This window comes from Lissotriton helveticus, chromosome 1_1 (assembly GCF_964261635.1).
Source record: "Lissotriton helveticus chromosome 1_1, aLisHel1.1, whole genome shotgun sequence".
NCBI classification, from domain to species: domain Eukaryota; kingdom Metazoa; phylum Chordata; class Amphibia; order Caudata; family Salamandridae; genus Lissotriton; species Lissotriton helveticus.
The window spans coordinates 1,041,431,994-1,041,448,750 of NC_136057.1; the positions used below are offsets into that span (position 1 = coordinate 1,041,431,994).

At 43.4% G+C, this 16,757-nt stretch overlaps 1 protein-coding gene across 1 annotated transcript in view; it reads left to right on the plus strand.

The window, feature by feature from the left end:
- Positions 1-12,905, plus strand: part of ADM2 (adrenomedullin 2) — a 142,339-nt gene extending 129,434 nt beyond the window's left edge. The window contains 1 exon segment of the mRNA XM_078677868.1: positions 10,413-12,905. Within this exon segment, the coding sequence (XP_078533994.1) occupies positions 10,413-10,812 (400 nt within the window). The 3' untranslated portion in view covers positions 10,813-12,905.
- The last annotated feature ends 3,852 nt before the right edge of the window (positions 12,906-16,757 follow it).

The following is a 16,757-nucleotide window of genomic DNA, read 5'->3' on the forward strand; positions in this document are numbered from 1 at the left end:
GGAGCCAGGATCTCCCACAAATCAATCATCGTCCCATACCAACACTTCTATATGCCGATGATTCTGTTATTTTTGCCAGGACTTTGACCCAGTTGCAAATACAACTTAACAAATATTGTTCTTATATGGATTCTTTGGGCCTTAAAGTTAACATCAAAAAGACTTTTGTAATGCATTTTGGCCCGAGACTAAAAAATCCTAAAACCATCTTTGTTAACAAAACTAAGCTGGAACGAACTAGTGCTTATCCCTACCTTGGAATGCTGGTGGACGAATCTTTGAGTTGGCAGCAGTCGGTGGCAAGCAAAAAATTGCTCTTCCAGAGAACTACATCAGCCCTGGTTTCCTTTTCTAGGAAACTGGGAAAACCAGCTCCTCCTGAATTACTCAAAATATATTATGCCAAATGCCACAGTGTGGCCACGTATGGTGCAGGTGTTTGGGGTTATGGTCCAATCAACCCTCTACAAATAGTAGAAAACGGGTTCGCCAAATACCAGTTGTCCTTACCATCTAGTGCCCCAACCCATGCTTCACTAGCTGAAATAGGTATGGATTACATTACGGACACTATTCGCTGTCATCCTATGCTCCTGTGGCACCGCATATGGACCAAGGAGGAGTGCCACCTAACACGATCTTTGATCCTGGATTGCGTTGCTCTTGACAACTGGGAAAAAATATCCTGGCTAGTATACATAAGGAACTTTAGCCGAGATATGGACCGCAGCAATTTCTTTTTAGACCCTCCCTCAATGGGTGACATTTCAAGAAAAGAGCTAAAACAACTGTGCTTGAGTCACCTTAGAGCTCTCCGAAGTGTAATAGAACTGGCAAAACCTACAAACTCTCAAATTATCGCTGTCCAGACCCATCTGGGTATACAACCATATTTGACTTTTTATTTAAACAATTATGAAAAGTATCTCCTTACCAGGTTTCGTTTTAATCTCTTTTTCAGGTTAATTACTTTTCCTAATACTCAAGACTGGTCTCATACACTTATTCCCTGTCCCTGTGACGATCTTTCATCTCAATCGACAATGCACGTTTTATTCTTTTGTAAATTTTATTCTTTCCCCAGAAAGGTCTGGATTTTGCCTGTTCTTAAATTAGTAGGTCTCAGATCTTGTAAATCTGCATACCTGTCCTTGCAATCCCTGGAGTCAAGTTTTATTGCAAAGTACATTGTAAACTTTCTAAAAATCTGTATCACATATCGACGCAATCATGAGTAATTATAATTTTCTTCCTTAAATCATGATAGTTTTATTCTGTAAACGTCTTTTTAAAATGTATAAAAATGTTTTTAGCTGCTTTTTGTACTTTTTATGGTTGCAAAAACAAATGGCAATCGAATAAAAGTTTATGAAACGAAACGAAACGAATATAGGTTAGTGAATATCACTCATAACTCAAAGAGTGCACAGCAGTGCCAATAAATCAATGTCCAACCAAATACCTATTTTTAGAATAAAAAGAATTATGTTAATTTCTAACTCTACTGTGCTGTGAGCACTCAGAGGAAGCATTATCCTCCCACTATATAAAACGCAGGATAGACCACTCTTGAGCAATTACCAACAAATAGCACTGCTGGATGCTGCTGGCAAGTTGTTTGCAAAAAGTATTTGAGTCCATTTACAAAGTTGGGTTTGTGAAAAACTGATCCTCCAGAGGAATCAGGCAGGCTTCAGACCAAAATGTGCAATACTTGACAATACTGCAATTATTCAAGCAATTACTGAAAAATATGTATGGACAAGAAGTCTGTTTGTACATGCAGCTTTCATTGACTTCTCCATCGCATTTGATCGGGCTGACAGACCCGCTTTAGCATCTTGTACCATACCCTAATGGGACATCTAATAGTAGCACCACACACTTCAACTTGATGTAAAGTGCTGCTGGGAGGAAACCAGAGTATTTCTACAAACGTAGATACAAATGATGGGATAAAACAAGGGTGCTTACTAGACCCTATACTATTTTCTCTCTATGTTTGTGATTTACCAGCAGCCTCTTGCGTCAGTCAAGGGGAATCCCCCCAAAAGTTGCTAGTGAAGGAATATGTTGTTTACTACATGCGGATGATAAAGTGCTACCAGATCTGAACCCCCCAAGGCCAATCCTATGCGGTTCAATCAGCACTTACAGAAAACCCAATTTAGCAAGCATTTGGGAAAGAAAAAATTGAGGTGGTCAACAACTAAGTTTGCCTGGAGAAGTTGTTCAGTGCTAACCTATTGGAGAAGGATCATTTCATTTTTTACACCTAGGTTCCACAGCATGGAGTCAAGCATATGGTTATGGTGGGTTTATAATGCTCAGAGGAGGGGACACTTTGCCACACTTCTCCTTGTGTCTCGCCTAAAAGTCTTGCCAATTCTATTGTATGAAACAGAGATTTTGGGAACTGATCCCTGGTCATTCATGAACCCTCCATAAACGTTATGGATTGAACTGCTCAGCCTTTGTGAGTGTGCACTGTCTGGAAATGGGTCTATCCAGCATGTACATGTTGGGTTTGATGGCTGTCATCTTCTGGTGATACCGTTTACTACACTCGGAGGAGAGCTCCTTACAAAAGCCACTCTGGATAGAAATATACAGTGAGCAGCGATCAAACAGCATCTTTAGTAAAAACATTGTTATTGCCCTGGACCTATTTGAAGTAACGCAAGACACACTGGGGCTATGTCTGCACTGGAGTTAAAAGCTTTCCTTAAGGACTGATGTCCAGAGTTAAGCATGGAATTAGACATGGCCTTGTGCTCTCACCAGGTCATATATGAATGGGTTAGATCCTCTTGCACTATAAAACAAATGCAGCCCTATATGAGTTGGAATATTTAGCACAAGGTTCGCCGTCTGTTTTTACTTATCAGACTTCAAATTCTGCCTCTAAGTAGTGTGACTGGGGCCTGGGATAACATTAATAGAAATTAAAAATGATGCCCTCTATGCTCACAGGGAATCCAGGACATAGATCATGTAATTTTCGTCTGTTCAACAGTGAGTACAGTTTTTAAAACCATTATTTATACATAACAAGATTTATACTGTACATAAAGCACATCATTTTTTATATAATGCTCCAAATAAAATTGTGTGCTACAAAAAGTTTTAATTTTTAATTGTTTTTGACATTTGTTTTGATTTTTATACCTTATTCAGTTTTTATACTAAAATGGTAGGAATTCATATTGATGAATTCAATCAAATGAAAAAATATGCTGTGATTATAGACATTGTATGAACCATATACTTTTAAGTCACTGCCGCAATCTGTTCGGAAGCGTTATTTATTCTGTGACCTTGTAACTTATCATGCTGTGGTCTCAGATCTGGAGCCAAAATCGATAACATTTTTTGACCTTTCTAACTCTACACATTCAAAGTATGGTTACAATCAATGTAAACAATAACAAATTTCCCCCTGAGGTTGGCGCTCTAGTGTTATCCTAGCAAATCCCTGTCCCACCCTCTCTTCATAATGTTGTTGGGATTATCACACAGTCACGGGTGGCCACATCCAGGAAGTGCCACTAGGAGGCCTTAAGCCAAGTGTCCTCTCTGGCTCTTAGCAAAATAGTCAAATGTGTCTTGGCACCACAGCACCTTTAGCAACGAGTGCCTGGGGCCCGATAGACCCGTAACCAGCCTTACCCACTCCAGCAAGGGGGCTTCCAGTGTCCCAGCGAGTGCCACGACCACGGTCAGTCACAATACTATGGTCCTATTTGGAGGTTCAGCTGCATGCGGGCTGTCTCCTGAGCATACAATGACGGCTTCAGGAGTGATCAAAGTTGCTCTGGTGCTCCTCCTGCATGGTAAATCTTGCGTTTCTCAACAAAGGGAGGGAGTGGATTCAGATACTCCCAACTGGGGTCTCGGTTATGTGGCAATGCACCCATAGGTCCTCCTCAGTCAATGGGGCAACTGAGGCTCAGTCGTTGATGCTTTTTGTTGACCTACGTGTCACAGTTCTAAGGTGACAGCATGATCCATGCAACAACTTAGTTAACGGCAGCCCCTCTTGGCATACTTGGTTGCCTTAACACAACGGGTCAATCAACCAGCCCTCACCATACAGTAGTCCGTACCATTTCAGCCCCTCTCGGCATACGGGGTCACCTTTAGGCTCCGCACAGGCTTCGGCTCTTCGTATCCAGCGCAACTTTCACAGAGGCCCTTCTTGGCATATGGGGAGACTGCAAACAGCACGGCACTCTGCTCATGGCTATTTTCAGGGCAGCCCTCTCCTCACAGCCCTCTCCTCACACGAGGGTTGCCAACAGGAATCTGCACGTGGACAACAACCTGATTGGTGTAGCAGGAGTCTCCTCACACCATAAGTACACTCAGCTGGGCTCCTAACTGGACCTCACTTGCTCTAACTCTTTCCACTTCCTCACAGGATATACTGGTCTTGGTATGCAGGCACACACTTGTGCTCCAGGCTCCAGAACATGTGGTCTTGGTTTCCCTGAGAGACGTCTGCTCACCCAACAGAAAGACTAGCAGACTAGAGCTCACAACTGGATGTCAGCCACAGTGATATGTGTATCAAACGGTTAATGCCGGGCTCGCAGCCCTATCCCTTATCAACCCAATCTCCTTCCTGAGATGTGTCCGGCCCTTTCCTTGTCATTTCTCACTGATTCAAAGAGCACTCTTTAAAGTGTACATTGGCCGGCTCTCTCTCCCTTCTTCATTGTGTCCCCACTCAGCTAACAGGAATGCCGCAATACATGGATGTCTCTGGGGAATTCCTCTACTGCTCATGTCTTCACCAGGCAGGCCCAGGCTTCCCAAAATGAAACCAAGAGTCCTCTATGTAATGTACCATTGCAGGCACATTCCTACTCAGTGCTGCACACAGCACACACATTACCCAGTACTGTTACCTCCCTGCATTGTGCCACCTTAGGCATGCATAGATTCAGCACACACATTTATTCTGCGCACACTGCACATTACTGTAGCCTTTCTGTATTGTTCCATGGTGTGCTATTTGCCAGCTCCTACGCCACTAGTATACAAATTCCCCATGCACCCACTGCACAACGCTCCCCCCTTCATGTAAGTTCTTCTCGGAAGCAAACATACACCCAGCACATTCTTTCACTGCTCTATCCCCGTACTGTACCCTTGCCAGACTCACATACATCTAGTGTAGAGCCACCACTCCTGTGCCATGCTACAGTCTACATCTACCTGATATAGGCCAAGGGCAAGTTAAGCACACAGCAGCGGAACTTTAAAAAGGTAAGTGAGCCTGTAGGCCTCACTACAGTGACACAGATTTAAATGGACCTGTTCACTCCTACTGATCACTACACAGTATGCTGCCACCTCCGCTCTCATGCTGCCTAACTCTTAGTAAAGGCAGGAGCCTCCCACCACTATGAGGGTTGAGCTTTGAGCATCCCTCCCGGTCCAGTAAGACCGCAATCCGTGAGACAGGTCTATATCATGGTGCACCCGCATGATCTGTATTTGCCTATGACACCAAAAATCATCATCAGGGATCCAGACAACACTACAGTTGGGCACTCAGGGCATGGAGACATCTCCTTTACTATTCAGAGAACGTTTCCCTCCCAACAATTACTATATACCATGAAGTTTTGAATTGAGTTTTTAATTTGCCGTCAGTACCATTAAAACATGTTATTGAGTGGCTCACTGGAACTGTTCACTATAGTCTCACTCCTTCTATCTCATCACTCTTACGGCTTCCTCGGAAGACAACCTCCTCGATATATTGGTGCACTTTTGTTTTTTTATGAGTAATCAATATATTATGCCATGATTTTTTTGTGTTGTCTATAGTGGTTTATAGCCAAGGTTAACTAGAAATAATTTGAAACACAAATAGATGTCAAACCAATATTTTAAGTTAAAATGGTTCTCATTACAAAAACTTCTAATTTTTAGGTCTCTCCTAAGACATAGCACATGCGGTCCGTTGCAAGTCATATTGTTAGCTTACTGTGGGCTTTAAGTCCATCCGTTGTTTACCTGTGGTTGGCTTCATTGGGACTCTTATTTCCTTCTTATTCGTCAGCTTCTGTGGGCTTTCCTTCCACTTCTGGTGGCTATCCCCACCCCCACCCCCGGAGCATTGGCCCATTACTTGTGATTTTCCACTGCTTCCATTTCATGCACTCTACAAAAGTGCAGGCGTTTTCTACTTGTCTCCCTCATGGAAATCATGTTCCTCTTTCTCATCTAGGTGTTTCTCCTCTCACACACCCTCAGTTGCAGTTCTTGTTTCCTACCCACCCTTCATTGTCTGTTTACTTCCCTCTAAGGTCTGGTACAAAAAATAATTTCCCAAGCTAGTGTGTCTAATAGGCAATATCTATTGGCTTTGCCAGTGCTTGTAAGGAACTCGGAAATACGGTAAACAGGCAAAGCTGTCTTATTGTCGGCGGGGGGCACAAAAACTCAATGACTAGGCAGTAGGTGGATGACTGGCACGTGATTTTTGGAGTGTACGAGACAGGAAATACATGCAAGTAGGCGGTAGGGGCATGACTGGCAGATGCAGGCCTGGGAACCTAGCGACCAGATAGTATGTCATGGATTGGTGGTGTGGGCCTGGTATGTCCAGTGGATGATAAGCGGCTCATCTGCAGAGTAACAGAACTGAGAAATGTAGGTACTGAATTGTAGGCAGTGGTTTGTGGAGCAATTGGATGGGCAAAACCTCAGCAGATGAGAGGCTATGTTAAGCTGCTGGATGGGTTGGAGGGATCTCCCATGTATGAGGACCTGTTTGATCATTATTATATAGAAGCAACAGAGATACACTGTAAGCATACAGTAGTAATGTAATATGCTTGTTTAGACAACTATTTTAGTAGGGGTATACAACAAGTGATAGCATTTCCATGTGTTATGCCCAGTGGTATACAATGCAAGGTGTGGGGGTAATTATTTGCAATACAAGAAGTGTCAAACCAATTATTTGAATTAAAATAGTACCATTTTAAAAATCTTTTTAATTTTGAGATGCCTTATCTGAGAAAAGTCAGCAATGCTATCTAAAGCCCCCTACGCTTACCTGGAAATGCTGAAAAAAGTTTTACTTTAATAAGTGTGTGTGTTCCTGTGCATGTGTGAACGTATGCATGGGATTCAATAATCATCTAATTGCAACAGTGTTCATAGTTATGGAAACCCTTTGTCAAGGACTGAATGTTAAAAGAATCTCTTTAGTTTCTTTCTCAATTGCCAAAGGAAAGTGCCACTATCCCAATACATAAAAGGCGATGGGAGGAATACTTGCAATAAATCTATCCAATGTCAATGACTCTGGGTAGCAGTCCAACTCAGCGTTCTTTTGCCCACCATGCCAACTCGATTTGAAGCCAGCCATATGCAAACAGTCTTGATCCTTTCCATGCAAAATAGTGTACTTGTTTGACATCCCTCATACCTCCACACCCCCTATCTGCACCCAGTGCCTCTCCTGGCCCATAAAGTAGATGTGACTCCAGAGACCTAACGGTGGAAACTCAGAGCGAAGAGAAATCTCCAATCACCTGCGTAGCACGAGTACCAGAGACATATCCGATTCACAGCCCCAAAGCCTTCACATTCCCTCTTGCTCAAATGCACTGGGAGACCTTTGAATACTGGGGAGGGTAAAGAACAATATTTTGACCAGGATTGGATCAAAATGTTGTCAAAGAAATTGGAAAAAGTATCTACATAATGCTCCTCAAGCACAGTCTTAGGAGAAGTGGGGCAGTACTATAGCTTGCAAGTTAGATGTTCCTAACTTTAGCAAATGTACACCAGTGGTTATTGGCACAGACGCCACACAGTGCGAGGGGTGAGCCCAAGGCTGAGATAATGGACTTTCAAAAGACCACAAGAGCGGAAACCTCAGAGACAGAGGTCAGCAATTTAGGGATATTGCTGGTTGCTAACCCTCGCCTTAATGGACTTTCAAAAGACCACAAGAGTGGAAACCTCAGAGACAGAGGTCAGCAATTTAGGGATATTGCTGGTTGCTAACCCTCGCCTTAAGTCTCAGGTTGGAGCCACTATTAAAACATTTTCTCATCAGGTCAACGTGTTATTTATTTCCAATGAAAGTCATGCTACAGCAGAGTTTGCAAATGCTTTATTATTGGGTAATCCCTGTAAGATTTCCAGACATACTAGATAATTCCCATGCATAATGCTCAGAATATCAATCAATGTCTATTTATGGGCTGGAAACGTTCACCCTGTTATTCTTCTACTTTAAACACGTGATTTGTTCTTTGTCCAATCCGGTGCTACCTTTTAAATTCTGTGCACGTCTGTCCTAGTTTCCTAAAATCAATTATCCCCAAACCGGAAAAGGTCAGCTGAGATAATCAATCAATCAATCGTCAAAGTGTATTCGGTTTAGCAAACCATAAAAGTTACACATAAATATACAGCAATACATAAAATACTTAAAAGAGAGATCAGTATGTTTAAAACAAAAATTCATAGAACACTACATGGGCATCTAAATCAAGTCATTTGAAATTCATTATCTTTTAAAACAGGCAATTTTTAAAGTGCGCAGGGCCTCTTGGTAATGCCCAAAAATTTAGAACGCTCTAAAGGTAAAAGTAATCTGTTTGAACAATGTTAAAACATCCAATACGTTACAACATGTTAAAAACAACTATTTTCCTACTAGCCTCCTTAATTGCATTGCAACAGAAATAAATCTGTATATCATATCACATATATATTTACTGATTGAAGGAGCTGGGGGTAAAATAAAGCTGGCCTGCATTTCCTAATATTCAACACCAGCAGAAGTTGTAGAATAAAATCCCTGCATGGTTTATCGTATAGCTGGCAGAAAAAAAGAAATGCAGCATATTGTGGGTTGAATCACAGTTGTATGGGCAGGAGTCCAGGTAAGCGTTGTGATATGTTTTACTAGGGTACGACACCAATAGATGAGCAACACCAAATCTAAATCTTATGAGGTAAACTTTTTTAGAATGGCTAAAAGGGAACTAAAGATATGGCTCAATTATTTCAGTGGTAACCAAGGAAAAATAGTCAGCTACACGTTCCAAACATTCTCTATGGTCCATTATGGCATTTAAAAATTGCCTTTTTAATTGGGGCTTCGTAACAGAGGTAATGAGTTGGGAGTCGGTAAAACAATCCTGCCTCCCAATGAGTACCAACTGACTCTTAACGTAGCTAAGCCACAGTATTTTGTTGACATGATTGCAGTTTAAACAATCCTATATTATTGCTCGATTAATGGATGGTTCTTCATTTGTCCAAATCGAGCGCCATAACACGATTGGGGTAATTTGAATACAATCTGTTAAAGGGATTAGCCCCAATTCCTTATGACAAATGATAATGGGAAGGCTAGGGGGACATACATTATTCTTCTAAGAAAGACTTTTTCGGTAGTTTTGTAAGTTTGACGTGTTACAATGTCCCCAATCCCAAGCCCCATACAAGATGACAGCACAACAGCGAGCGTTATGAATATTAATAAAAGCCTTGATGAGTTTGGAACCCAGTTTCCTTGAAAACCTGAATAGAGCTTCAGGAGTTCTATCAAAGCTCCACATCTTAACTTCTAATAGATGGGACCATGAGTCTTTATGATCGAAGGGGACGCCTAGATAAGAGAAATTTAAAACCTGGAATAGCTTGTTGTTATCGATATAACAGGATCTATTTTTGTGGTGTGCTTTCCCCACCTCCATAACATGTGACTTCGCTGTATTAATCTTTAAGCCCAGGTCGCTCGTAAACTCATTAAATCTGTTTACAAGGCTTTGCAACCCCACACCTGTTCTTGAAATTAATACACAATCATCTACATATAATAATGCTGAGAGGTTTCTCTGACCCACCCTTGGCATGTCAATCACCCCATCGTATAAAAAGCTCTCCAGGTTATTTATATACAGAGAGAACAAGAAGGGAGCTAACGTGCACCCTTGTCGAACACCACTATTCATTTTAATCGAAGTTGACAATTCGCCACCTGCCCCATACCTTACGCTACCTATCACATCTGCTGAGACACTCCTATTGTCCGCAAGTTCATACAAGTTTCCCCGTAGAATGCTCTCCGGCACATCTACAAAGCTGGGTTTATTAATTGACTTGTGTAATGTATGTAACAATAAATATGCATGTACAGTTCCTTTATTGCTTGTTACAGTTGGTTGTTATTAAGCACTCAGGCATAACTGAGCTTTGTTACGTGTGTTATACAGAAATATAATACAGTACAATAGAGTTAAGGTCATGTAGAAGCTGGTTCAGAGAGCCTTGGGTCATGTGATACTGGGACCGGCTTGGATAGAGCTGAAGGAGAGGGAGTGGCCTGCACTGTTCAATCTTGCTAATGTTCTTTCTTTTGTTTGCAGGGAGCCCCCTGACAGACATCTGCTGGCTCTGGACGATAAGATGGGTCTGCTGAGCCGCATCCTTGCTGAAGCCAAGAGTTCCTTTTCATCCAACGGTACGGAGAAGGATGCTATGACTAACCGACCAGGTGCCAGAAGACGGTCCCCTGGAGTCATCCTGCGCCAAGGATTGTTTCTCCGCAGGATCCCCAGCTCTGCTCATCCTGCAGATCCAGCTCGACCTCGTCTGAAGCGCCATGCCCATTTCCGAGGCCATCGCCCTCAGCTCATGCGAGTTGGTTGTTCTTTGGGCACTTGCCAGGTCCAAAACCTCAGCCACCGCCTCTGGCAGCTAGTGGGCCAATCGGGTCGCGAGGACACCTCGCCCATCAATCCTAACAGTCCACACAGCTACGGATGAACAGAGCCACACTCCAGGTGATGAAGGCAAGGAACTCTACAGGAGGACGTGAGGCCGTCCCATTTCCTTCATGTCTCCAGAACAGCCCAGGCTGCCAGCCGCGTGCCCCATTGTCTGACTGTAAAAGCTCCTCTCCACTCGCCAAAGCCTTCAGTAGCTTCTAGAGTAAATAGCTGAAGCACACCCTCGTCTCTATGTGTGAAATCAATCTCTAGCAGTCCCCTCCTTGTAGTGATGTTAGTGCCTTCTCTTGTCGATTAGCCAACATAAAATGCCGGAACCAAGGTGGGTGGAGAGGGAAATGAAGGCTGGGACAGGACATGGGGTAAATAGCAACTAGTCTTTCCATCCCATGCAGAGAATGAATACGTTAAACGAACAAAGAAGGTTGTAACTATGAATTTCCTTAGGAGCGGTCAAGTGTCACATCTAGTGCTGTCTGGGACTTCTTAGAAGTTAGCAAATGATTTGAGTGGATCACTTCTGAATGAGCCTTTTACTTCACACAGAGAATTTAGAAACCCTTGACAACAAACAGAATTATTTATGGGGATTAAAGGAAGGTGAGAAGGATTATATAGTATAACCTGTATTTGATCTAATATGACAAATCTAAATTGCATGGTCTCTTTACTTACTTAAGTCGAAGTCACATCCTAGCGTGTGGCTAATGTAAGGAAAGTTTTTAGAAAACATCTCAGTAGATGAAGCTGATGTTGAGTCACATCTCGCCCAAAGTATCTTTTTATGGCGGTCATAGGGAGTGTTGAGTAAAATGGGTATTATAAGAAGTGTGCTTCTCCATGGGGCGATAGGGACAATTTACAACAGGACAGTGCCTTCATCAGCCTAGTAGAATTGGGGCAGCAAGTCAAGAATTTGCTTGCTTTTGAATGTGTGTTAGTCAAGGGACTGAGTCATGTGTCAGTGCAGTCTACTTTTCACAGGTGGCAGTCTGTAAGGCAACATAATGGGTAATGCATGCATTCCTTCCTGTCTGCATTGTGCTCTTGTCCACTAATTGGTAAACAGGGCCGCACTGGCCATAGTGAGCACCAGCCGCTGGCCATAGTGAGCACCAGCCGTTTCCCCCTTCTGGGCCGCCAGGGTGGGGGCCAGTTTTGGACCCCTGGGGGGCCGTTTTATTGACCTGGGCCGGTTTTGCAATATTGGCCCCCTGTAACAAAAGCGGCAGTAGTGAGACTGGAGTGATGCTTCCAACTAGCCCTCCTCCCCACCCTCCGCCACCCCACTGGGGCTGGCCGAGCTGTTTGCCATGGCCGGTTTTGGTTTCCAGTCTGGCCGTGCTGGTAAAGTTTGGGTTCTCTGCTGGCATGGCAATCTTGTGTGTCAGTGCCATGCTTCCAACTGTTAATTCCAAAAGACAAGTTATGAAATGCTTTCTTCTGGATACAGTTGTAGCATAAGGCTTTTTGAACATATTGCCACCCTAATAATCCCAACGGTTGGATAATAGCCCCAACTGAAGTCTACAGACATCAATAAAAAGTAATCACGTTTTTACCTAGTTGCTGAATTCAAATGTAATAAACTGGATTTTTTTTCAAATGGGGCTTATGATCCAATATATTCTCATGGGCCACAAAGTCATCCTCCAAACATTTTCATTTTGCCTCTGTGACGTCTTCCCTCCCCCACCTTTGGTGAATCTCTGTGCTCAAGCGAGAACATGCTGAACTCCCCAAGGTAAGACATGGATTCATGATGGGAGGCAATGACATCCCAGTGCATGGCCCAGTGCTCTGAAATACCTCAGACTCTACCCCCAGGTACAATGCCCCAGACACACAGCTTCTTCTCTCTCATACTCCAGGAAGGATACTCAATGATAGTGTCTTCAATCCAGCGCTTGAATTTCAGAGCTCCAGACAAACTTACCTTTCGTATTAGGATTCTGCCTCACATCCCAATCAACCAAGCTTTTGTGTAGGCCAGCTGTAGCATTCTGGAGTTCTCTTGTGATGGGTCCATAAAACATCTACTTACAGTTGCCTTCCTGTAGAACCAAACCTGCTTGAACCTCAGATGAGGTCGACTAGGGCCTGTAATAAACTATGTTTTATTTCTTCCAACATATGTGACTGGTAATCTGTAATGCATTTTCCTTTTCTTCCTGTCCCTCTTTCCAGAACAGACATCTCATATTTGCCCCACTGGGAGACTCTGCAGGGCCTTTATTTTGTATTGTTTCCCAACTGCTCCCCTGCGCTCTATACAAATACCTCATGTCCGCCTCCAAACCTGCTCGTCGTCTGATGCCTTACCTGATTTATCTACCTTTATCGCCTATCGTTAGTCATTCCCAGGTCCCGCACCTCTCCATTCCAGCTAACCCTATGCAACCCATCCTCCGCCTCATTGGTCTTCTTCAGTTTTTTCCTCAAAGCAGGCAATTGTTCTTTTCTCCTTAGGCACACAGCCCACTTACAATGTTGAGTATGGGCCTCAGGAAACATACTTAACACCTGTGTTTGATGGTCTTCTTCATCCCATCCTCATGCTGGAGCCAGCACTCTAGTGTCTCCCTGTGGGTTGAGTGCATATTGCTGTTGCCCTAAATGACCTTGGCCAATGGTTTTCCGTACCACACTCTAGGTGTCTAAGATAGTGCAGGTGTTGTTTTCACAATCTAATCCCCACGGAAGGGTCAAAATGGAAAGGAACTCAAATACGTCCTCTTGTTTACAAAATCATTACACCTAAGGTACTTGAGTTCTACAGGAAACAAGTTAATCTTGTCCTGCATGGGAAAATAATGGCCTAAAGGGTCATAAAAACATATTTAAGAGATTACCTCACCTATAACTTATCATGGCATGCTTCATCCTATCCAGCGGACTCAACCAAATAAACTTGGGAGCTATTAGATATTATTTTACAGGCCGCATTCATCGCTCCATTCAAGGTTACAAATAGCTACGGGTATACCTCAAGGAAGTTCCTTTATTATAGGGTTCCCGTAGATTTGGTTAAAATCTGAATAGTGGTCTAAAGGTAGAACATGATGGTTTACATAACTATTCAAAGCTACCAACACGTTTTGACCTACTCCTGGTGCAAAAATTGGTCAAAGGGTCTTCATCAGGGTCAAAGAACTCCCTATTTACATTGCACATGCGTTACATGCAGATAAACGGAGACTATGCTCTTATACCAGCGGGATTCCATCCTGACATTAACACAGTTTTATTAAAAACTACTGCATACAGACGTGGGTCAGAATAGGTCAAATTGACCGCCTCCACCTCTTGACGAATGTGTTACTCCAGAGGAGAAGCCCCCCTTTCTGATCCATGAAACCCTCAGTTTTTAAGTGTGATGACAATGAGTCGGTTTCACAATACCAGACAAGTTACACTCGGTTGTGCTTTTCTTCTTCCTCGGTCTTTGATCAACAGAACACGTGGTCTCTCGTCCCACAGTAGTGCTTGCGTCTTGAAAACACTTATGTGTGGGCCAAATAGATACAGAACGTGCCATGAGCTCACTGTGAACAGTAGTTCGTGCAGCTGCACTGGGCCATAAAAGACGGTAAGGGCCTGAAAGGCAGATAACCGAATGTGGCAACGACTCGTAGGTCGAAACCTAACTTGAGATACGTCAGTCGCTGCCCCCAGGGCCGGCTCTAGGCTCACAGAGGCCCTGAGCAGGGAGTGTAGGTAGGGGGCCCGAGGCCGCCAAATCCCTGCCAGGGGCCGCCACACAAATATGTATCTAAGGATATATATTGGCGTGGCGGCCCCTGGGGTTTGGCGGCCCTGTGCAGGTGCACAGCTTGCACATGCCTTAGGCCGGCCTTGCTGCCCCTCTCCCCCTGGAGGAGAGCATCATGCCTGCAGCTGCCTAAGGTGCACCATGTCTGCTACGTTGACACACAAGCAGTAAATACCGAGGTCGACCGTCTGAAAGTGCCAAACATGGCACTCATGCTCCAATGTGGCCCTGTTCCAAGATGGCCTCCCTCAGATTCCATGACAGACCGACAGGAGGGGGCCAAAGAAATGCCGAGCTCAAGACAATGGGTCATAGGAGCCCGTGGGAGGGAAAGAAGTGGCATCTTTCTATTTCTTCTGCGCTCTTGCGCTGATTTGTTTAAAACGTTTCCCCTCTAAACTAGATAACGAAGCTACTATACATTTTCATCTGTTGTGATGACATCTCTTGTCTTCATTTTTGGGACCCTGATAGACTGACGTCAGCAGAGGGTTCGATTCAAGGGTCTATTTTAATTTCGATATTTTCAGGGTCATTAGATATGTAAAGTATTGGGCATATCAATGTGGGTGTGTGTGACGCAAAAGCGCACACACATTAGAGTGGCAAGACTAGCTTTTCTATATTTATTGTTACATCTGTTAGTCCACAGGTAAAGCAAGTTTTGTTAACAGCTTTCTCACCCTTTGACCAAAGAAAGAGGAATTTAAAGGTAATGCTAACTTTCAAGTTCTTCTATTAAAGCGTGTACCACAAAGACATCAAAATGTGCGCCTTGTGAGGGGGGTCAGAGGGCACATTCACCTTTCTAGTCCAGGAAAGGGTTTTTCAGGCACTGAAGAGCAGCAAAAGATTAGAAATACAAATCTGCTTTCTAAAACCTCCAGTACCATCCTCTGATGTACTGACAAAATATCCAGGAAAAACATATTGTGGGGACAAAATATTGTGTCAAGAATATCGAGCGCAAAAATATTGTGAAGGTAAGTTTCTATGGGAACACAAAGTTTTACTACATCTGACTCCACAAATACACCCCTTGGCAATATTTATATCTTCAAGGTACATAGATGTGGAGTTAAGAATAGTAAATCTATGCTTATCTATTTGCACTGCCCTTCTGTATATCTTGGTACTTGATATTTTTGACACAATATTATGTCCATGCGATATTTTGTCACCGATATTCTAGCAGACATCCACTCAAGGAATTGAGAGCAAATGTAAAAACTCACTCACTGTACAACACAGATATCCAATGATGCCAGCTACAAAGTGGCAGGCTTTATAAACAATTTTGATGAAAAAATAAGGAAACATTGCATGAATATAAGCAGGAGCATTATTTCTAGTTAGCACACACATGCGTATAAGAAGGTATGCTCCTTTGAGGGCTCGAGGGTCAGAGGAACCCTCAGCGCCATCCAGCCCTGAAAGCTGCTCCCAGAGTCTGCTTACTGTGGATTTTCCCAGCTGCCCGAATGACCATTCCGGCCACGCACAATCAAGACATACACCAAGAGTTTTGTAATGCACAGCAATATTTGTAGCATGGTTATAAGGAAATGCCAACTCTGTTTGGAGATATAAAACTCTTTTAAATCTTGGCAATTAAATATACCACGTTACTGTACTCTAAAAAAAAACCCGCAGTAGGTGAGACTTTTTGGCAATGTCGTAACCCCTTCAAAACCACACACGAGGTAGGGAAGGCCACCTATCCTCATGAATAATTCTGTAGATATTGGAATTGAAGACAGAAAAAGAATAGAGACAACAAAAGGTGAGCGGCGGTCCATGCAGTTAAGCGCGGTGCGGCGGGGTGTTTAGTCAACAGATGACGGATGAAAATTGAATAAATAAATAATTCCTATTCCGTCTTCTGTCGACATCCCTCCGCACCTCCCAACTGCGCTTAGCTGCACGGACCGCTTGTGCAAAAGGTGACAATTTATTGGGGAACGTCCAAGAATGTGTTATTAATGCGCAAAATGCCAGGGTGAATAGTGGCTTCTTCTCAGGTTGGCACAAGACTTTTGACATCCAGGGGACCGGTGTGGGGGCAGGGTGGAGGGTGGGCTAGAGTGACCCAGTCACACCCAAGTCACACACCCACTGATGGTGATTTAGTGGCTTGTGGGAGGTCGCATGTCACAAAATTGGTAACAAAAATATTGTTTACCGTTAATATCAGGGGCTAAATACTGTTT